We start from the raw sequence: 24059 nt of genomic DNA on the forward strand, positions 1-24059 counted from the left end.
TGAGTGTAGTCCAAAGAATTAACCTAGAGTAGCCCAAATGCTAATGTAAAGGTTTTGCAGTTAATATATTCATTTGCAGTTCATATATTCTTTTGTCAATGTTATTTCCTCATTATGGGAAGAGAATCATCACAGAGAATATGTTAATTTATACTTCTTATGGCCTAATGATAAAACAACTGTAAGTGCAGTCTTACTCATTCCATGATTTATGGGTTGTGAGTGATAATTAATAGAATTGATAATTAAATTTATTAAAATGCTCCAAAATTTTCAACATAAGTCATTGAACTCCTAATCTTTATCTATTATCTTTACTCAGTAGTTCACCAAATTCACTTGGATTTTCTGTTATATAGTATACTTATTCTATGCCTTGTAAATGCCTTTCCCTTTTTTTTTTTTTGGTAGTTCTTTTTTAAATTAATTAATTACACTCCAGATTTTATTCCCCCATCCTGGAACACCCTTGGACTGTTCCACATCTCATACCTCCTTCCCAAACCCATGTCTCCATGAGAATGTCCCCACTCCTCCAACTCCACCCAACCAGACCTCTAAACTCCCTATAGCCTCCAGTCTCTTGAGGGTTAGGTGAATCATCCCTGACTGAACCCAGACCCGGCAGTCCTCTGCTGTATATGTGTTGGGGGCCTCATATCAGCTGGTGTATGCTGCCTGGTTGGTGGTCCAGTGTTTGAGAGATCTTGGGGGTCCAGGTTAATTGAGACTGCTGGTCCTCCTACAGGGTCACCCTCCTTTTCAGCTTCTTCCAGCCTTTCCCTAATTCAAGCACAGGTTCAACAGCTTCTGTGCAGATTTTCTTGAGCTGAGTAGAAAGTTTAGAGAAATGGGTCTAAAGTCCAATAGAAACTTTACCTCTTTCCTTTCAATTAGCAGCATTTCTGAATTAAAAAATTGTAAAGTGTAGTTACTTGGAAAAATCATACCAGTATCTGAAACTACTATCCAGTAATTGAAACTTCACATTTCTTCCTCCTCCTCCTCGTCCTTCTCCTCCTCTTCCTCCTCCTCCTCCTCCTCCTCCTCCTCTTCCTCCTCCTTCTTCTTCTTCTTCTTCTTCTTCTTCTTCTTCTTCTTCTTCTTCTTCTTCTTCTTCTTCTTCTTCTTCTTTCTCTTCTTTTTTTTTTGAGACAGGGTTTCCCTGTATAGCCCTGGCTGTCCTGGAACTCACTTTGTACACCAGGCTGGCCTCCAAACTCAGAAATCTGCCTCTACCTCCCGAGTGCTGGGATTAAAGGCGTGCGCCACCATGCCCAGCTGAACCTTCACATTTCTTAACACTGTATAAATCTAGATAATGTATATGAGAATTGCATGTATAGCACTGTGCCAGAAGAGGGCGGTGCCAGATCCCATTATAGATGGTTGTGAGCCACCATGTGGTTGCTGGGATTTGAACTCAGGACTTCTGGAAGAGCAGTCAGTGCTCTTAACCACTGATTCATCTCTAAAATTATCCATACTTTGTCATTTGAGTCCTGGTTTTTCTTTAGCGAAAGATTAAGAAATCAAAGAAATAGTTAGGTTCAGAAATCACTTGCTATTATCATATCCTCTTCTCACATCTTGAATGTAATTAAATATTATGACTTGAACTCCCAGAGTTCCTTAGAATATATCACCTGTGATTCAAAGTAAGCACAGTTGGTTATGATTCCTACACACTTCATGAATTATGAAATCTAAAACCTGCTATCAGGTAAAGCTCAATACATCATGAGTTATAAGCCACATGCTAGTGTAACGTTGTCAGAGTATCATGAGCCAGGCAGAGTGTGGTCACTTGTGATGCCAGGTACCAGTGGCCTACAGTGGGAAGGTTGCAAGTTTAAGACTCCTGACACACATGGTGAATTCTAGACCAGCCTGAGCTCTGTTGCAAGACTACGTCTTTTTTTTTTTTTTTTTTTTTTTTTTTTTTTGGTTTTTTGAGACAGGGTTTCTCTGTATAGCCCTGGCTGTCCTGGAACTCACTCTGTAGACCAGGCTGGCCTCGAACTCAGAAATTCGCCTGCCTCTGCCTCCCGAGTGCTGGGATTAAAGGTGTGCGCCACCATGCCCGGCTTAAGACTAAGTCTTAAAGAGAAATATCCACACATCTAAACGCTGAGCAGTTTCATGGTAGAAACTGCTCTAAATCCTTTGCATGTGTGTTTGTTCAATAATCCCACTATGACCTATGAGATGAGCTTACTCTGATTCCCTTTTTATGCATGAGGGGCTTAGGTATGGAGAGGATAACACAGTGGGTAGCAACAGAGTTTAAAGTAGGATTAGAATCCAAATTGAGGTAAGTTCTAATTTAGAACGGTTACTTTAGCCAACTGTGCTAGATGATTTAGGTCAATTTGAAGCGAGCTAAAGTCATCTGAGAGGAGGGAACCTCAACTGAAACAATTTCTCCTAAAGATTTGGTTGTAGGCAATTCTATAGTGCATTTCCTTACTTAGTGATTGATGGTGGACTCTGCTCATTGTGGGTTGTGCCATCCCTGGGCTGGTGGTTCTGGTTTCCATGAGAAATCAGGCTCAGGAAGAGATGGAGAGCAAGCTAGTAAGCAGCCCTCCTCCACAGCCTGCTGTAATCAGCTCCTTCCTTCAGGAGTTCCTACCCTCAGAGCTTTTAGAGATGAACTATTATCTAGAAAGTTTTGTGAAATAAGCCCTTTCATCCCCAAGTAGTTTTGGTCATTGTGTTTCATCACACAGTGGAAATCCTAAATATGACAACTTGGTACTAGCATAGAGGGGATTGACATGACAGGGCTGACCATGTTTTTTTTTGGGTGGGGTGGGGTGAGGTGGGTGTGGGTGTGTGGGGGGAGGAGGATTGCAGAAGGACTTTTGAATATTGTGCAAGAAATTCCGCTGAATTTTCAATACTTGGTGAGCTGCTCTGTAGGAGCTTGGTTGTTAAGAATGTTGAGGGTAATTTAGTGGATGGAGGCCTGGCTTGGGAAGGTTCTGAGGGCCATTAGAAGACAGACTGTGAGGACCATTTCTATCTTCCTCCCCATGTTCCTTTGGTTGTGTTATTTCATTGCAGCAATGGAAATGTAACTAACACATCAAGCATTCAGCTCAGTGATGGTATCCTTGCCTCCTATATAGGAATGTATGTGCCATGTTTCCAACACTGGAAGCAAAAAATTTCTTTGACTTGGCTGCCCCAAGTTAATGAGAATTACTTGAATAATTGTGTGGTTTTGATCTATTTTTGTTAAAATTCTTAAAAATTCTTCATTTTCACAGAACTATGTTACACTTTGCTTGTGTGCATGGCCATCCTGACCTGGTTGCCCTTCTAATAGAGCAGAATTGTGACATTGATCTCCGCGACAGTGACAACAGCACAGCACTAATTAAGGTAGACAGCACCCAGCAATTTCAGGGTGACACTGATTCAATAGGGATTCTGGGAAAAAAACATGATCTCAGCTAAATGCAAATAATTAGTGAAATCTATTGAATTTTTGTTTTTCTCTTGTTTCCCATCTATTTTTTTATTTAATACCCACAGGCTTCACAATATGAGCGTGAAGAATGTATGGCCATGTTATTAGAACACAGTGCTGATCCAAATGCTAAGGAGAGTAGTGGGAACACAGCACTGCACTATGCTGTTTGGCATAACAACATGTCAATGGCAGCGAAACTGCTGGCCCATCATGCTGACATCACTATAAGGAATGAGGTACAGAAGACACAGCTTTGATTTACAGATTATTTGCTACATACTTTAAAATATTTCATTGGGATCCTGATGCAGCTTTGACATGAGAATCTCTCAAATGCTAGATGTAATAAGTGAATTTTATAAATCTCACAAAATTAAGACTTGTCTAGATGAGTCAGATTTGATGGGAACTCCTTCTTCCCAAGCTTTCCTTCCCTGAAGCACTTTCTCCTCCTTTACTCTCCTGATGAACATTCTAAAGAGAATTATTACCTCCATCTGTGGCAAGTCTGAAGGTCTTTACAATTTCCCTATGGGTACTCTCTTAACTGTAGCTTTTCAGGATTTCATGTTGTCTTATAGTTCTAATGCATGAACAAACATCAATAAGATACCGGGTTTCTATATTACAAGCGCCTAAATTATGAATCTTTCTGTCAGTTTAATCCACATTGTACCCATCTCAGCATGTCAGTTCATTTCATAGAGTTCTGACAACACTGGACTTTCAGTTGTAATTAGGTAACTAGAGAGTTGTCCCTTAGTTTATGAGACAGAATTTTACACAATCAAGGTTGGCCTGGAACTTGTTATGTAATGAGGATGACATTGAACTTGTATCTTCCTTCACCTCTGAAGTGATGGCTTTTGGACATTCTCTACCATGCCTGGCCTATGAAAACTCACAGTTGACTTTGATATTCATTTCCAACTAAATACTTATTTCAGTGACAATGCAATATAAGTGAAGTAAATACTATTGGAGAAGTTGTCCAGGGAACATTTTCAATTGACTGAATTTTATGCTGATTTTCATTACAGCTTTATTGTAAAGAACTAGACTAAAAAGTCTAATTCCCCAAATTTAAATCATAGTTGAAAAGTTTTCAATATTTTTTTTTGTGAGATTACTTAACTGCATCTCTAGCACAGGGTTTAATCCTTCATATTTCAAAGAATATTATTTTCCAGAATATGATGTCTAACATAAATGCCATGTTCATTTGTTAGAGAAATAGTATTAACATGCGTACAATAGGTCCAGTATGGAAGAAATACTGTGACATGTGTTATCCTCTCTGCGTGGTGCTTTTTTGGCAAACATTCTCTGCTTCAGTTACTTGGAGCTGACAGCATTTGAGAAGCATTTGTGTTCTCACCAGGCTATGGAAGGAACTGTTTAGACTCTACTAGTGGTATAAGGAACCCATGGCAGACATTTTGTTTCAAGTGGTTCACTAAGGCATAGGTTGTGAATTAACTGATACAGGTATCAAATGTACTCTGATGGCTTATGAAGAATGGATCTGTGTGAGAGCACTATGTTTGAGAATGTCAAGAATGTGGCTCACAGACCCTCAGAGGATGTGAGCTCCACTGTGTCTTCCACATGATTGTCCTTTGAGAAATATCATGTTCTGAGAGTTATAAATTATTGTTTTTTATAGGATAGCTTCACACCACTTAAACTGGCTCAATTAAAAAACCATGACAACCTGGCAAAACTTTTAGAAAAGAAGGAAGAAAAGATAGAGAAAGTTGATGAATTAAACAGGTAAAGTTACTAATTCTTTTATCTTTATGTTTTTATGGAATTGTATAGTGTGCACAATCCCTGAATCCCTGTTGTTGGAACTTCCAATCCTATTACATAGGTATAAAACCCCACGTAATCCAGATATTATAGTTATAAGCTGTATGCCTGGATTGGGTAGTTCTGGCACTGTACTAAATTATTCACCAGCTATGAGACCCCTTGCTTCTTGAGGTTTCTCCTGACCAGGGGGTTCTTGTTCATGGTGGCATCTCCTCCTCTCCCTCCATCATCTCTTCTCCCCTCACCTTCCTCCTCTCCTCCTACCTATCCCACTTCCCACTCTTGAGTCTCCTTTTCTCCCTTTCCTCTACACTGCCCATCACTGGCTTAGCCTTTTTTTTTAAAGTATAGATTTTGACGTCTATATTCTGATATTTGATTGAAAATGAATAGCTCAAACATTACTTTTAAAAATCTCTCTTTTATATTCATTTCTTTAAAAACTGCTATAGTAAACAAAAGTACATTTTGAAAAGAATTTCTTCTCTTCAGTGACTGTTTGCTTCAAAGTTTTTTCTTTTTCTTTGTTTGATAGTCAATCCCTAACATTCTCAACACTCTTAACTTTGGCAAGTGGGGATTTCCTTAAGATTTTGATTAGCCACAGTGAGTATTAGGACAGCCACAGACAAAACCCAAGTCTATCTTCATGCACAAAAGCACACACGCACACATGTACACACACACACACATGCTTGCATGCGTGGAGACACTCAATCATGTGCACGCACACACATGCAAGCACACCTGTGCACACAAATGCACACATAGACACATGGGTGCACACACACACACACACACACACACACACACACACACACACCCTATTGGTCATTGAGCCTATCTATATTTCAATAACTTGTGCATTAATAGGTTGCATTGATCGAGCATTTAATGTGAAAACCACTGGAGAAGCATAGGCTAAAAAAAAGAAGGACGACTCTGGTTCTCCTCCAACTATTTCCACTTCACTGAAGACACATGAGGAGTTTTAGTGTTTTCTAATTTATGTGGACTGGAATTGGTAGGACATATATAGAAAAGCCAAATGCAGTTTGTAATTTCATGTTTTTATAGCCCCTGGAATTCCTCCCAGAAACTAACATATCCATTTATTCTTAAATTTCCTCTATTTTATCTTTCAATTTTTTCAACTGTTTCATGGGCCTCACTGTACATTTTGGAAAAAGTGAAGCCATGAGTTCTTTTTATATGCATGGTCGATTTGAAAATGATGATGGCCAATTCAGTGTTGCAAAACTTAGTTTTGCACCAATGCCAGGGGTGGTTCTCAGACCATTTTCAATTCACCTATCAAAATTATGTGAGTCAGTAGCTGGACATCATTGTAGCCTACGGAATGGTGCCTTTTGGAAAAGTTTTATTCTTCCCCTCTGCCATTGGGTGGACAAGGGTTCTAGGCACCCTCCTGTTTCTGTCTCCCCAGTGCTCGATTTCTAGTGCACACCACACCATCACACTTCGCTTTTTTTTGTGTTTGTGTGCCCCAAAATTTCTGGCAAATCAAACTCAGGCCCTCACACTTGCAACTTAGGGACTTAACAACTGAACTGTTGTGTCAATCCACATCTTTTTAGATTTTGAAAATAAGAGTGCTTTCTACCAGTTTCCTCAACATTGAAGAGGCTGAGGCAGGTGAATTGAAAATTTGGGCATTGAGATACTTTCTAAAAAAAAAAAAAAAACAGTTGAAAATGTCAGATTATTAGGTATAGCTTTTACTGAAATGGTATGATAATTTATGGTCATCTTCTATTATTTCATTGAAATCTCCTTGAAGTTGAAATGTAATTTTTCATAATGTAGTATGGAATAAATTATGGTTTCAGAAATTCTGAGTATGAATTCAAAATCTGTTACCTATTCACATGGTCTTTCTATGCTTAATTTTTACAATTATAGAATTTGAAATACATTGTGTTTGGAATTAAAATAATTATAAAGCAAGTCCAATGCTTAGAACAATTGGCAGTAATTACATAGTAAGGCCTAAAACAGCTGACCATTTCCATTCTTTTTTTTTTAAGTTATCCCTTTCTTTTTTTTTTTTTTGGTGTTTATTTCATTTACATTTCCAATGCTGTCTCAAAAGTCCCCACACGCTCCCCCACCCACTCCCCCACCCACCCACTCCCACTTCTTGGCCCTAGCATTCCCTTGTACTGAGGCATATAAACTTTGCAGGACCAATGGGCCTCTCTTTCCACTGATGGCCAACTAGGCCAACTTCTGATTCATATCTAGCTAGAGACACAAGCTGGGGGGGGTACTGTTTAGTTCATATTGTTGTTCCACCTATAGGATTGCAGATCCCTTCAGCTCCTTGTGTACCTTCTCTAGGTCCTCCATTGGGGGCCCTGTGATCCATCCTATAGCTGACTGTGAGCATCCACTTCTGTCTTTGCTAGACCCTGGCATAGTCTCACAAGAGATAGCTATATCTGGGTCCTTTCAGCAAAATCTTGCTAGTGTATGCAATGGTGTCAGTGTTTGGAACCTGCTTATGGGATGGATCCCTGGATATGGCAGTCACTAGATGGTCCATCCTTTCGTCTCAGCTCCAAACTTTTTCTCTAACTCCTTCCATGTGTGTTATGTTCCCAATTCTAAGAAGGGGCAAAGTGTCCACACTTTGGTCTTTGTTCTTCTTGACACATATAAGGAGTACAGTAATATTAATAAAGTAGGTTTTACTAAATATGAGACTTATTTTCTGAGAATGACATTGGAAATGTTGGTCTATTTACCTCTATTAAACAAAGCATCACATATTATGTTTTTCCCCTTATCCTAACGAGCATAATACTGGATTTACATTTATTACTTAAAGATGAATATTATCATCATTATTTTAAATTGTATGCTCATGTTTGCGCTTGTAGTTGAGTGTGCAGATGTGTGCAGGTGGCTGAAGTAGGCACAGGTATTAGATGTCTCTGGAGCTGGAGTTAGAGTTGGTTGTGATGCAAACAGCCACACAGAGTCCTGGCTACTGCACTCAACTCCTCCTGTGCAGAAGCTGTACCTGCTGTTAACTGGAGCTGTGTCTCCAATTGTAATTTCCATCTTTTTATGATTATAGTAGTGGTATAAATTGTATATCAATGTTCCTCTTTTTTTCCAAAGCTTATTTCCTTTGTAGGAAATAAATAACTTTATTTGTAATACCTGGTAAGTTTTATGGATAGGGGAAATAAACTTTTTTGTGTGTTTTATTTTACAAATTTAATATTCATCTGAAAGGATATCATTTTTTTGTAGGTCTTCAAAGAAAACTTCCGATGTAAAGGAAGAGGTATGGGAAATTAATTTAAAATCATATTTATTAAGATATAGCATAAAAGTCAAACTTACACATTATAAAGTGAGTTAGAAATATGGGATCCACCCCATAAACAGCCACCAAACCCAGTCACTAGGCAGATGCCAACAGGAGCCTGCTGACAGGAGCCTGATACAGCTGTTTCCTGTGAGGCTTTGCCAGTGCCTGGCAAATACAGAAATGAATGTTCACAGTCATCCATTAGACAGAGCACAAGGTCCCCAGTGAAGGAGCCAGAGAAATACCCAGGGAGCTGATGAGGACTGAAGCCCCATAGGAGGAACATAAATATGAACTAACAGTATCCCCAGAACTCCTTGGAACTATACCACCAATCAAAGAAAACCCATGGTGGAACTTGTAGCAGAGTATGGCCTAGTTGGTAATCAATGGGAGGAGAGGCCCTTGGTCCTGGGAAGGCTCTAGGCCCCAGAATTGGGAAATGCCAGAACCAGGAATGGGAGTTGGTGGGTTGGGGAGAAGGGGAGATGGGAGGGGATCTGGGATTTTCAGAGGTGAAACTAGGAAAGGGGATAACATTTGAAATGTAATTTAGGAAAATATGTAATAAAAAATAAAAAAAAGAAATATAGTAAAAATAAAATAAAAATTAAGATTCTTTTGTTATATTCAAATATTTCTTCCCAAAACATTTGTAAAGTCACCAATAGTAAAGGTGTCTTTCCTGTCAAAATTAGGTCTTTCAGAAGCATCTTGCTTGTTACTTATGTAAAACATGAGTATTTGTCTCTTCTTTATATTTAGTATATGGGGTACACAACATGAAGAATCTGAAATTGCTATTTTTCAAATTGTAGGTCAATGAACAAGGAAATCTTGTGTTTGACAAAGAACAAGGAGATCTTATGTGTGACAAAGAACAAGGAAATCTTATAGTTGACCTAAACAAACTAATATCACCATGTGAGGGAAACTTAGAAGACTGTGAGATGATCAGTTTCGACACTATTCTGCAACTTATTGCACAGCTCAGGAGGCAGAGTAAAGGTAGGGGTTTTGCATGCAGCCTCTGTGTGTGGTATTGATGAGTGTGAATTAGAGTATTGCTCATGACACAGGCATGCTTGATATCAAAGAACAGGAAACTAGTCACCGCATGCACTGCCACCAAGCCTTCTGAGCTTCAGTAAGCAAGCATGACACTCTGACCTTGGGGTTGTTACATTAGATTCATGTGTTACAAAAAATGGAACAGGCCAGCTAGCCAATACAGTAAGCTGGTGGGCTGTGCCTTTTCATTACTTCTTCATGTGGCTGGAGGATTGAAGCAGCTCTCTGGAGTCACTTTGGTAAAGGATGCTGAATCTCTCCATGATGGCTCTGCCATATGATAGTTTGAGGAGACACTCTAAGACTACAGCTGTTGCTTTATTGGCTCCTCTCTTATACTTGGCTTATGTTAACGTTGTCTTCTATAATCTTTAAAAAATATTTGATTTTTTATTAAGTGTGTGTGTGCATATATGTGTGTTTGTGTATACCTCGGTGTGAGCATCTGTTTGCATGCACAGACTAGAGGAGTAGTTCAGGTGTCCTGCTCTATCATTACCCTGTTTATTCCTTTGAGATGGTATCTCATTGAGGTTGAAGGTAGGTTGGCACACCAGCACTAATAATGTTTGCTGTTCTCAAAGGCTGGGCTTACAGGCACATGTGAGTCATATGTATTTTTGTATGGAGATTTGAAATCAAGTTATGCTCGCACAGCAAACACCAGAATACACTGAGCTTCTTCCTTAAGGTTGATGTATCTAATTTTTATCTGCTCCAATGATTTACAGTATTGTGGGGTGAGGGTGTTAATGTATTTGTATATGTGTGTGTTTGAGTGCACATGCATGTGTGTATGCTGCATATCTGTATGTGTTCCTGTAATGCATCTTCCTCAAGTGCTCTCAATCTCATTTCTTTTTTTTTTTACAAAACATTTTTCTTTTTTATCGAAAAATATTTTTCATACACTATATTCTGATCAGGCTTCCCCTCTCCAACACTTCCTATGCCCTGCCCACCCTCCTACTCAACCAACTCTGCCCACCCTCCTACTCACCCAGCCCTGCCCACCTTCCTACACACCCAGCCCTGCCCACCCTCCTACTCACACAACCCCGCCCACCCTCCTACTCACTCAACCCCGCCCACCCTCCTACTCACCCAACCCCGCCCACCCTCCTACTCACCCAACCCCGCCCACCCTCCTACTCACCCAACCCCGCCCACCCTCCTACTCACCCAACCCCGCCCACCCTCCTACTCACTCAACCCCGCCCACCCTCCTACTCACCCAATCCCGCCCACCCTCCTACTCACCCAACCCCGCCCACCCTCCTACTCACCCAACCCGGCCCACTCTCCTACTCACCCAACCCTGCCCACTCTACTACTCACCCAACCCCGCCCACTCTCCTACTCACCCAACCCTGTCCACCCTCCTACTCACCCAACCCCGCCCACCCTCCTACTCACCCAACCCTGCCCACCCTCCTACTCACCCAACTCCGCCCACCCTCCTACTCACCCAACCCTGCCCACCCTCCTACTCACCCAACCCTGCCCACCCTCCTACTCACCCAACCCTGCCCACCCTCCTACTCACCCAACCCTGCCCACTCTCCTACTCACTCAACCCTGCCCACCCTCCTACTCACCCAACCCTGCCCACTCTCCTACTCACTCAACCCTGTCCACCCTCCTACTCACTCAACCCTGCCCACCCTCCTACTCACCCAACCCTGCCCACTCTCCTACTCACCCAACCCTGCCCACCCTCCTACTCACTCAACCCTGCCCTCTCTCCTACTCAACCAACTCAAAATATTTTGTCTCTTTCTTTAAAAAAAAAAACAGCTAACTCAAGAAAGAAACACACAATACACAAATATAAAACCTATAAAAACACAAAAATAAGAAGAAACCATTTTTTTTTTTTTTTTGGTTTTTTGAGACAGGGTTTTCCTGTGTAGCCCTGGCTGTCCTGGAACTCACTTTGTAGACCAGGCTGTCCTCGAACTCAGAAATCCGCCTGCCTCTGCCTGCCTCTGCCTCCCGAGTACTGGGATTAAAGGCGTGCGTCACCACGCCCCGCAAGAAGAAACCATTTTACAAAAAAAAAAAAAAAAAAAAAAAAAAAAAAAAAAAAAAAAATTGAGTTTGCTTCCTGTTGGCCAGCTACTATTGGCATGAGATCGTCCCTCTAGTGTGGTGAATATATCCCATGAGAGTATTGGAGAAAGTTGATTTTTCCTTTGCAAGCATCAGATGCAGATAGCTTCTTGACAGGAGGAGCCTTTGCCCACTTTCCTCTCTTAGCACTGGGACTTGAATTCATGCAAGCCCTGTGTGTACTGCCACAGTCTCTGTGAGTTCACACGTGTGACAGTCCTGCTGTGTTTGGGAGACAATGTTTCCTTGGAGTTCCCTCTGGTTTACTCTTTTTCCACCTCCTCTTCCTCTGTGTCTCAGACCTGTGGGGAGGGTCTGATGAAGGCATGCCACTTAGTACTGAGTGCAACACATTCTCAAGCAGGCAGCACAGTCTCTTCTATGTAAGGCATTGAGGGGCACTGTCCTGTGCCCCTCTGGGTGATTTGAAGTTTCAAGGACTTTTTTTTCCTTTTTTATTAGGTATTTTCCTCATTTACATTTCCAATGCTATCTCAAAAGTCCCCCATACCCTCCCCCCTACTCCCGTACCACCCACTCCCACTTTTTGGACCAGGTGTTCTCCTGTACTGGGGTATATAAAGTTTGTAAGTCCAATGGGCCTCTCTTTCAGGTGATAGCCAAATAGGCCTTCTTTTGATACATATGCAGCTAGAGTCAAGAGCTCCGGGGTACTGGTTAGTTCATCATGTTGTTTCACCTATAGGGTTGCAGATCCCTTTAGCTCCTTGGGTACTTTCTCTAGCTCCTCCATTGGGGACCCTGTGATCCATCAAATAGCTGACTGTGAATAGCCACTTATGTGTTTGCTAGGCACTGGCATAGTCTCCCAAGAGACAGCTATATCAGGGTCCTTTCAGCAAAATCTTGCAAATGTATGCAATGGTGTCAGCGTTTGGAGGCTGATTATGGGATGGATCCCCGGATATGGCAGTCTCTAGATGGTCCATCCTTTTGTCTCAGCTCCAAACTTCGTCTCTGTAACTCCTTCCATGGGTGTTTTGTTCCCAATTCTAAGAAGGGGCAAAGTGTCCATACTTTGGTCTTTGTTCTTCTTGAGTTTCATGTGTTTTGCAAATTGTAACTTATATCTTGCATATTCTAAGTTTCTGGGCTAATATCCACTTATCAGTGAGTACATATCATTTGAGTTCTTTTGTGATTGGGTTACCTCAGTCAGGATAATGCTCTCCAGGTCCAACCATTTGCCTAGGAATTTCCTTAATTCATTCTTTTTAATAGCTGAGTAGTACTCCATTGTGTAAATGTACCACATTTTCTGTATCCATTCCTCTGTTGAGGGGCATCTGGGTTCTTTCCAGTTTCTGGCTATTATAAATAAGGCTGCTATGAACATAGTGGAGCATGTGTCCTTCTTACTGGTTGGGACATCTTCTGGATATATGCCCAGGAGAGGTATTGCTGGATCCTCTCAGACTGATTTCCAGAGTGGTTGTACAAGCTTGCAATCCCACCAACAATGGAGGAGTGTTCCTCTTTCTCCACATACTCGCCAGCATCTGCTGTCTCCTGAATTTTTGATCTTAGCCATTCTGACTGGTGTGAGGTGGAAACTCAGGGTTGTTTTGATTTGCATTTCCCTGATGATTAAGGATGACGAACATTTTTCAGGTGTTTCTCAGCCATTCGGTATTCCTCAGGTGAGAATTCTTTGTTTAGATCTGAGCCCCATTTTTTAATGGGGTTATTTGATTTTATGGAGTCTACCTTCTTGAGTTCTTTATATATTTTGGATATTATTCCTCTATCTGATTTAGGATAGGAAAAGATCCTTTCCGAATCCGTTGGTGGCCTTCTTACTTATTGACGGTGTCTTTTGCCTTACAGAAGCTTTGCAGTTTCATGAGGTCCCATTTGTCAATTCTCAATCTTACAGCACAAGCCATTGCTGTTCTATTCAGGAATATTTTCCCCTGTGACAACATCTTCAAGGCTTTTCCCCACTTTCTCCTGTATAAGTTTCAGTGTCTCTGGTTTTATGTGGAGCTCTTTGATCCACTTAGTTTTGACCTTAGTACAAGGAGATAGGAATGGATCGATTCGCATTCTTCTACATGATAACCACCAGTTGTGCCAGCACCATTTGTTGAAAATGCTGTCTTTTTTTCACTGGATGGTTTTATCTCCCTTATTGAACATCAAGTGACCATAGGTGTGTGGGTTTATTTCTGGGTATTCAATTCTATTCCATTTGTCTACATACCAGTACCATGCTGTTTTTATCACAATTGTTCTGTAGTAAAGCTTTAGGTCAGGTATGGTAATTCCACTAGAGGTTCTATTATCATTGAGAAGAGTTTCTGCTATCCTTAGTTATCATTTGAGTGTGTAATATTTGTTTTATGTCTTTCTTCTTTCTCCATTACATTCTATCCATTTCTTCTGAATTCTATATATGCATTTTATATTGCTTATAGACAGCTTGATCCTCCCTTTGTTGTTTGTATATTCATTAGGTAAGCCACAACAAATGTTATCCTTTCTATACCTTGAATGTGCCCAGTGTATTGCCTATTCTCCATTACTAAAGCATGACATTGCTTTTTGCTAACTATTGTTCTGTGAATTATTCCTGGTTCAGTTTGGCATATGGGAAGACATGCCCTCTTCCTGGCACTGTGAGGACACCCGATGGTCTCCTTTAATTGTGTGAGACACTGAGTGTCTAATCCCCAGAATATTTCCTGGAGTACTCATGTTGTTGTGTGCTCTGTAGTATGTTCACAATGGCCTAGTCAGATGCCCAGAGCATCATCTCTTCTTTGTGTCTTTTTTCCAGACTTCTGACCTGTGATTTTTGGCTGCCTTATTCACCAGCTCAGCTCCAGGAGTCTGGCGGAGTCAGAACAGCTTTGTCCTCATTCTGTTCTAACCTAGTCTGAACTATCTCATAGCATAGAGATAGAGAATTGGAGTAATATCATCTAACTATTTTAGTGTTTATTAGCTAACAATTTCTGACATGTCTGAAGTATGTAATCTTCAGATTTTAAAACACATTTATTTTCCTGATTTGTGTTGTTTGAGGTAGGAATCAAAATCAGCACCTTTTACTTGACCTTGGGTGGAATTGGAGGGCAGTTGCATCTGGGCACTTGCTGTAGATCACTGGCAATGTGCCTCCTCACACTCTGATCAGCTATTTCTTGTTCTCACTTCATGCCTATTCCTCTCTTCCATTAGGACATATTCCTGCATGCGTATTTGACATTAAAACTGTGTTTGATTTCAGTATCATCAGAGTCTGTAATGTTTGTGTTTATGTCTTTCTTCTCTTCTCTATTTGGTTTTAGGCAAAATACTTTAACTGTCTTCTCTTTTTATCTGTAGATTTTACCATGTATTCCACTGTGTCCTCAGTATACCTTTCTGCATTGCACCATAAGTTTATGTGAAACTCTATTCTGTTTTATTTATGAAAAATGCTGCAGTACTTAAATTGTGCTTTTTATCCAATACAGATTCTGGCAGCCTAGTGCAAGTCTGGTTTACAGTTTGTTCATATAAAAGATCAATGGAAATTAAAAATCATAATTGTGAACAAATCACAGAAGAAAATGAAAGTTTACAAAATTCTATTATTGCAGTACAAAAAGAAAGTACTCAAATTGAGTTTCAAAAGATTATGTTGGGATCAGATATATGCAATATGAGGTATGATGCTCCAATTTTTGAGAAATATTTTAACTGTTTACATTAGAGGATAAATAGAACATTTGTAGTTTGTCACTAACTTTTTAAGTGCTCTGTAGAGGAAAAAACTTTTCAGATTTGAGTTTTATTATATTACTTTTGATAGATATCCTTATATAGTGTAGGAAGCCATGAATTTGTGATCTTCTGGACTCAGTTGGTTGATTTTTGGGGTGACTGTCTGGGTACCTCTGTGGATAAATGAGATAATTGTTAGCCTTGTGGAATGTGAAAATAATGCAATTAACAAATATCATAATTATGACTATTTTCCATAATTATATATGTATATATCCTTTGAAATCATACTTTTGATATCTACAGAGGAATTTCATTTTTATGAGACAATAATTAAAGTATTAAAATGTATTTTACAATTATGCTGCAAAGAATACACTTTCTTAAAAGCTTCAATAAATATTGAATTATTGAATACACATTTGAATAAGTTCTTTAAAATTGATTCATTTAGCTAAAGGATATAAATCATATTAAAGGACTTGACTGATATAATTGCTCCAAACAAAATTTATATTAGTTTAAAATTCCACTGATAGAATATGAAATGATAGTTTTCTTAATCCAGAAAAATTCATTTAGAATTATGCTGCTTTGTATTTAACCTAGAATTTTAAATAAAATAGTAAGATATCCCTCTTTCACAGAGATAAGCTTAGATATTATTTCATACTGACATGAGCAAAGTAAAACATGATTTTCTAAATAGATTATTCAACATTAAGTCATAGGAAAATTTAAATTTGAGAGACATTTGATACTTTGTAATTAATTACTGGATTTATCAAGGAATTTTAAGGCTATGTAAAATTATATGATAATTAACAGAGTAATTCTGAAAAAAAATAAAATAGAAGTAAAAAAAAATGTGAGAATGCATTGGAAATGGGCTATATGATTTTGGTTTCTAATGTGCAAAATGCTTGAAAAATACTTGAATATGCTTTATTACTTTGTGAATCATTTTGGTGGATAATTATATGAAGTTTAAAGTCTACTTTTATAAAATGTATAAACTTGTGTGAACAGAATAACTTTAAAACTAATATTTTTATTAATTCCTTGGCATTTTTAGATAACATATTTTAATTATTCATTCTCTACACCACTGGTACTTCTCAACCTGTGGGATGTGACCCCTTTAGGGGTTAAATGACCCTTTTAGATGGGTCATCTAAGACCATTAGAAAATATTTACATAACTAAACACACAATACATAGAAATACATACATTACAATACACAAAATAGTAAAATTACAATCATGAAGTAGAAATAAATGTAATTTTATAGCCTGGGGTCCCCACCATATGAGGGTCACAAGATTAGGAAGTTTACAATTTAGGACCTGCCCTAGTCAGAGATCCATGCTCCTTCCAGTTTGCACCAGTTCTCTGAGCAGAACCTGTACACTGGATCCCCACCCAGTCAGCCCCACCCAGATGCAGATTAACCCCCAGGAGTTCTGACACATCCAGGATCATTGAATCACAGGATCACAGGCTTCCAGGAGGGACAGGTTCCAGTCAGAGACAGTGAGGCCAGTTAACACCAAAGATAACCATATGGTCAGAGGCAAGCAGAAGAACATATGCAACAGAAATCAATACTACTTGGCAAAATCAGAACTCAGTCCTCCCACCACAGCAAGGCATGGATACCCCAACACACCTGATAATCAATATTCAGATGTAAATTCTCATCTCATGTAGATGATAGAGAACTTTAAGTCCATAAATTACTCCCTTAAAAGAATATAAGAGAACACAGGTAAACAAGTAGAAGCCCTTAAAGAGGAAACACATTAATCCCTTAAACAAATACAGAAAAACACAATCAAATAGGTGAAGGAACTGAACTAAACTGCCTTACACTTTGAGGTACTGCAGTTATAAGTATTTCCCACCATGGATGTTAAAATAATACTGCATGAGAACTGACTTTAATTGACTAAGGAATATTGATTCCACAGTATCCTATTTCCACATCAGTGCTTGTGATACTTCCCATGGTCTTATCCATTACCTCCTGTTTAAGCTGAGAGATCCTGAATGTACTGTGTTACATGATCATTCCAGCAAAGCAGTAAAGACCATAACCCATACGTTTTTACAAATGTACAAAATGGCTTGCTCAATGGAATCTGTGAACATTCATGATGTAGTGTGGTGTGTTCAGGGCTTCATGCTTCTCATATGCTGTCATGACTCACTTTCAAGTCATATAATAAATGACTCAGTGCAATGTATGTAAACTCACTGTCACACTACCTAAAAGATGATCAGTTGCAATCATATTAATGGACACAACAGTTATTGTATGTAGCTCACACAGTGATGGGTAGTCTTCAAAGGATTTCCATTTGAAGTTGCTAATTTGAGTTAGAAACTTCATGTCCATTACTCAGACAAAACAGTCAACACTACAAATATTACCTTGTCTGAGCCACAGTACATAATGTATGTTTAAATCATAGTGAGGTGGATATATATAAACAAAAGTCATTATAGGGGATTTTCCTGCTTAAAACTTTGCAAATTTATCCAAGGACTGTGCAGTAGTCCTTGACTATGGGTCCTTAAATATCACTGAAATTACACAGATAATGTGACAGTAGGCATTGTGGACATGCCTACTACAGTTGCTGAATTATATTATAGGTGTACTATAATTTACATAGCCACAGCAACATGCAAAAAAAAAATTCCTGGCTGTGTTCTAATTTAACATCAGCACAATGTGTGGGGAAGACATCTTGATCCAGAATGTAAAAAAAGTTAATTTTCCTGGTTCTTTACAAAGGTTCATTGGGGTTCATAGGGTGTGAGACATTCTGCCTATCATGTTGGACAAGTCAATGGAATAGGTCTAGGGGTAAAACTGCAAAACATTAAAACATGGTGCCTATTTGAGATTCAAACTGTAACCCTCTGCTTCTGACCCCCACAGGCCAGCGGCCATCTCAGAATGTATAATTTACTTAGTCTAAGTTCAAAGCCAGATAATCTTAGTAGTTTCCATATTATTCATATTTCATCCATAGTTTACCCTTGAACCTCAAGACCAATTCCTAGTTTATAAAACTTCAAAAAATTTGAAAATTACATAGGTTTTCATGTCTATTACCTAACATATACCAAAAGATAATAATAGAGAAATATTAATGAATGTTATACCAAGTGCAGATTGAAACCCAGCAGGACAAACGTAAGAAACACATGCTCCATATACACAGTCTAGGGTACCACCTACGCTCCACCAGGACTGGGCAGGCCTGCCTCTGCAGTGCCTTGTAGCACATGTGGTCTGACTCTTGGGACAGTTCCACTTATTTGCTGATATTTCTCTCACTTAAAATCTCCTATTCCTGACACCTGCATCATCCTATCACTTCTTAGTGTCTGACAACTTAGGATTAACCTACACTGCTTAACACACAAACCACTCAGATGTCCTCTATCTGAACTCTAACAGCTAGCTACACATGGCCTTGCCTTACTGGCTTTTCTCTGCAATATGACTTTATCCCACCACTGCCATGTTATGCTTGTATTTTGACATACACTGCAAGACCATCACCAAAATGGTTACTACGAAGTGATTTTTGCAGCTCAAGTAATGCCCAGGCCTGTGGTCACAGGGCAGCCATACCTCCAGACTCACTTCCCTATCTGGCTTTTTGTAGCAAAGTGTCACAGAGGATGTCTTCATGGTGCCCTTGAGAGTCAGTGCTATCCTAAAGAATGCATTGGCACTTTGTCTTACTTTTAGGCTTGGACTTTTGAAGGTTGGCCTTGTCTCAAAGGCAGCAGTCTTAATGCAAACTGTTCTAACCTGTTCTCAGTGTGGCTGGGCCTTTTACCTGGTTCACCATCTTGTATAAACACCAGGATGACACGCCATTTTTTACTAAACTGCACACTTTTGACCCACTTGTTCTCCCTTTTTACTTTTGAATATCACTGTAAGCAAAGCTAAAACCATGAGTACTAACAATGTGATAGCCTGAACTCTAATGATTTTTGGAATATTTCCTCTACTAAATAAACTTATTGACTACTTTTAAACTCCAGGACAGAATCTAATGTGTATGGCCTCAGGACCATGCTATAGAAGAGTACTTTATTCTACCTGAAGGCTCATGATCTGCACTGTTGTAAATGAGTTCTTGTCTTATGAACTCATGCAAGAGTGGTTCATTAGTCCAGCCTTATTTTGAGCCAACTGTAAACCACAGCTCCCAGGTTTTCCAAATGCTCACAAATCAAGTCTCCAAGTCTAAGAGAAGCACATGGGCAGTTTCATCACAGAAGTGATGATGTGGCACTAACTTCCTTTTTAATCACTTTCCGCACTACTGAGGTAATGGCTCAGAAGTCAGCGTGATAGAATAAATGATACTGGCTCAGCATGTCAGAGAACCTCTGGTCTATCTATTAGGAAAGATCAGATGGCAGCCTTCTGTCTTTGGCAGCAGAACCACTGGGCACCACTGACTATATTGCGTGAGGTATTTTATGAACACACAGACTTTGCATCAAGAGCTTGGGATATGAGAGTCACTCACAGAGGTCTATAATGAAAGCACTGTGCTGAATAGCTCTATTGTTTATAAGAAAGCAATGAAGAAAGAGAAGCTGCTTCATTCATATAATTACACACTTTGGAAATCAGGAAAAAATTCTGGTCTTAGTTACTTAAAGTTCAAAGTTTAAATTGGTGGATGGTTCTCACTCAATGTGTGTATGCTTTGTATGCATGAAAGTTTAATACCCACTAAGACAAAAACAAAAACTGTGCATTTCTTCAAATTATTGCTAAAGTTTATACAGATAAAGGGGCACACAAAAAGTGATACAGTTTCCAAATCACTATCTTTCAACATTTCAGATTTTGTGTAATCATTCACATGTTTTTTTCAGAAACTCATTTGGTATTTCTAATGTAGCCAGTTATGCACAATCATTCTAAAACATTTTTTAGGCTCACAGCTGAAAATTCAGACCTAGAAGCTGCAAAACAACTCCAAGCAAAAGAGAATGAACAGCTTCCAAGAACCCCGGTAAGTACACACTTGTGAAGTCCATTTTGTATTAATTCTGTGAGACTCAAAAGAAATTTTCCTGTGTCCAGCAGTGCCATATAACCACACTTTAGGAGATACAAATATTCTCCCTGTTCAAACATTTGATGTGTTCATATTGTTACTATTTGTTAGGAGTCCTTAAGTGTCAGTTACATTCTCTGTCCATGTAGCCGTGCATTAGTAGTAGGTTCTCCACTAAGGATATCATCCATTTAGTCACAGGTTCTGGGCTCAGAAAAGGTTCCAGGTTTGGGTGTGACATATAGAATGGGCCTTACATCCAATTAGAAAATGGTCAATTATTTTCAGGATATTCATGAGTCTTATTTACCACCAGTTATGTCCTGCAATGCTAGTCAGTTGTAAGCAGCAGGGTTCATATCTGTGTTAGATTGCTGATTTCTTTTCTCCTCTAGCAGTATGCATTGCAGCTCCCTAGCACTATGAAGGCTAGATAGCTAGTGGGAACAATGGTTCCAGGTTATATTATTGATTTCAACATGTTATATTTCAACATGTAGGGTAACTTTTTTTTTCATTCTTTTTATACACGGGTCTATGTGTATACCTTAGGAAGCTTCTATAGTATCATGCTACCATACGACATTTTTGGAAGGTTTTTAGTATTTGTTCTCCCTCTCTTTTTTAGTAATTAGTTTATTTATTCACATTTCAAATGTTATCCCCCTTCTTGGGACCCCCTCCATGAGCACCCCACCTCTGTATCCTCCCCTGTGCCTCTAAAAGTGTGCTCCCCCACCCACTCACTCATTCCTACTTCACCCTTCTTGCATCCCACTTCTCTAGGGCATCAAGCATCCAAATGAACAAGCCCATACCCTCACTATGAGGCCAGACAAGGCAATTCTGTAGCAGGGGCCATGGACTAGCCCTTGTATGCTCTTTGGTTGGTGGCTTAGTTCTTGGGAGCTCTGAGGTGTGCAATTAGTTGATAGAGATGTACATCCTAATGGGTTGCAATCCCCTTCAGCTTCTTCAGTCCTTCCCCTAATTCTTCCCATAGGGGACCCCAGGCTCAGGGCAATGGGTGTAAATATATGCATCTGTCTCAGTCAGATGCTGGTAGAGCATCTCAGAGTACACCTATGCCAGACTGCATGCACATCTTGTCATTATCAATACTGTTAGGGTTTGGTGTCTGTGTATGAGATGGATGCAAAGTTGGGACTAACTCTGGATGGCCTTTCCTTCAGTCTCTGCTCCAGTTTTGTCTCTGCATTTTCTTTAGACAGGAACAATTCTGGGACAAAATTTTTGAGATGTGTGGATTGCCAAATCCCTCAGCTCAGGAACATATCTACCTACTTGATGTGGTTTATTCAGGTTCCATTTCCCCACTGATGGTCATTTTAACTAAAGACATCCCCATCGTGTCCTGGGACCCTCTCACATCCCTGGTGCCTCTGATTTTCTATGAGAAATGAAAGAGAAAGGAGACAAGCATAGAGAGACTTGAGATAAGAAGTCAAGGCTAGTAGTGTGGATTGACTTGAAGCTCACATTTGCTGTCACTCAGTGCCAATTGTGAACAGGATGCCCAAGTGATGCTTAGTCTGCCAGAGAAAGGGATGGCTTCTGAGCTCACCAGCAGGTGCTATTAGGGGTGAGTTAGATTAGAACATGTCTTGTTGAATTGGATAAGGTCCCAAGAAGAGAGTAGGCAAAACCACTTTTTGCGTGTCTTAAGGTTTCTATTGCGGGAACAGACACTATGACCATGGCAACACTTATAAAGGACAAAAGTTCTTTGGGACTATCTTACAGGTTCAGAGGTTCAGTCCAATACCAAGGCATGAAGCATGGTAGTGTTTAGGCAGGCATAGTGCTAAAGAAGGAGCTGAGAGTTCTCCATCTTGATCCAAAATCTGTCAGAAGACTGGCATCATCAGGGAGCTAGGAGAAAGCTATTTTCAGAAATGGGTGAAGCTTCAAAGCCCACTGCCACAGTGAGGCACTTCCTCCAACAAGGCCAATCTACTCCCAATAGGCCTTGCCTCTTAAGAGTGCCTCTCCCCAAGAAACAAGCATCTCCCAACCCCTACACTGTGAGTAAAGAAGATCCTCCCCAAAGTTCCTGGCAATGTCAGGGCTAGGGTGCTTTTGTGATGAGAAACGAGGGCTTGACCAGACCAGCAGAACCCATTGGCACTCCAAGAGGGTCATAGGGTCTTTATCCCCAAGTAGCATAGGCATGGGAGTATGAATATTCTTTCTGCTGAGGAAGAGCAATATCCATGTGTGTCTACAGATGATGGGAAAGGTCAGAACACAGCAAAACAAGGAGATGAGTTCTGCCAAGTGAGTGCCATAAGTCCTGGGAGGTTGAGGGTACAACATGTGAGATCTCTGCTTAGGATGGTTAGAGGCATTGAGTCCTTCAGTATTGAGGGTAATGGTCTTGGAGACTTAGTAGGGTTGGGATAGCCAAGGAAGGAGCAATAATTAGGACCATTAATTATAATAGCAACAAGGGTAAAGGTGGTCCTGAAGAAATAGGAGGGTTAGTGTACCCAAAGGAAGTAGGAGGGTTAGTGTACCCAAAGGAAGATAGAATTCAGGCTCCTACTGGTCATGGAATAACTCTGCCAGTGACTCACAAGCTCTTTCCAGGGAATGACACTCACAGGTTAGAGTGGGGAGTGGAGTTTATGCCTGGGAAGAACTATGGAGTCCTGGAACCACAGGTTAGAGTTCAAAGTGCGTGTGTGGACTCTGTTTGTGCAACTGGAATATGGTAATAGGATGGAATGTTACTGTGGCAAGCAAGGAAGATGGACACTTCTAATAGCAGAACCCTGGTGAGTCTTGAGGGAGAGAGGGTTAGAGTGTGAAGAGAGGGGGACTTCAACCTGGGAGGTGCTGTCAGAATCCTAGAATAAAGGTGTATAGTAGAGAATAGAGAAACAAGGTGCCCTTTACTGAGGAAGAGCCAGAGGAAGAGTCCCAGAAAGAGGGCTACATTAGTGAGCTAGGAAAAAAACTTGCTGTGTTTAACAAACAAAAATTGTAAATTTATATTTCAGAAGATGTCATAATGAAAATCTCATATATCTGAGCTCTTCTGTAAAAGGTTATTACTGGGGGCCAAAGAGATGACTCAGTGTGTAAGAGCACTTGCTGCTCTTACACAAAACCTGGGTTCAGGTACCAGCATCCACACAGCACCGCCCAGTTTTTTGGAACTCCAGCTCTTTTGGGATCTGGTAACCTCTTCTCCTCAGGTCTGGCATTAGCTAGACCTGAGCCTACAGAACTACATCTTGCAAAACACCCATACACATAAGACAGTTGTAAAAACAATTATTTTGAAATCTCTATTCATAGGTATCAATTTCATAAAATATTTTCTAAAATTGTCTAAGCATATTATGCATGGTAAGTAATATTTCTAAGAAAGAA

At 39.9% G+C, this 24059-nt stretch overlaps 1 protein-coding gene across 1 annotated transcript; it reads left to right on the forward strand.

Moving 5' to 3' along the window:
• The first annotated feature begins 3576 nt into the window (after positions 1-3576).
• On the forward strand, positions 3577-15238 carry LOC147005976 (uncharacterized). Its single transcript, XM_085828700.1, has 5 exons — positions 3577-3717; positions 5148-5254; positions 8579-8612; positions 9458-9647; positions 15174-15238. The coding sequence occupies exons 1-5, from the start codon at positions 3577-3579 to the stop codon at positions 15236-15238; spliced, it is 537 nt and encodes a 178-aa protein (XP_085684826.1).
• Positions 15239-24059: the final 8821 nt, after the last annotated feature.

This window comes from Mus caroli, unplaced genomic scaffold (assembly GCF_978045245.1).
Source record: "Mus caroli unplaced genomic scaffold, Mus_caroli_1 scaffold_2, whole genome shotgun sequence".
Taxonomy (NCBI): domain Eukaryota; kingdom Metazoa; phylum Chordata; class Mammalia; order Rodentia; family Muridae; genus Mus; species Mus caroli.

What these genes read in the sequence shown, in the direction of transcription:
- LOC147005976 (XM_085828700.1), top strand. Translation starts at nt 3,577, where the DNA reads ATGTTATTAGAACACAGTGCTGATCCAAATGCTAAGGAGAGTAGTGGG. An exon ending in AAAGTTGATGAATTAAACAG is followed by an intron (nt 5,255 to 8,578) that starts GTAAAGTTACTA and finishes ATTTTTTTGTAG; the next exon opens with GTCTTCAAAGAAAACTTCCG. An exon ending in CTTCCGATGTAAAGGAAGAG is followed by an intron (nt 8,613 to 9,457) that starts GTATGGGAAATT and finishes TTCAAATTGTAG; the next exon opens with GTCAATGAACAAGGAAATCT.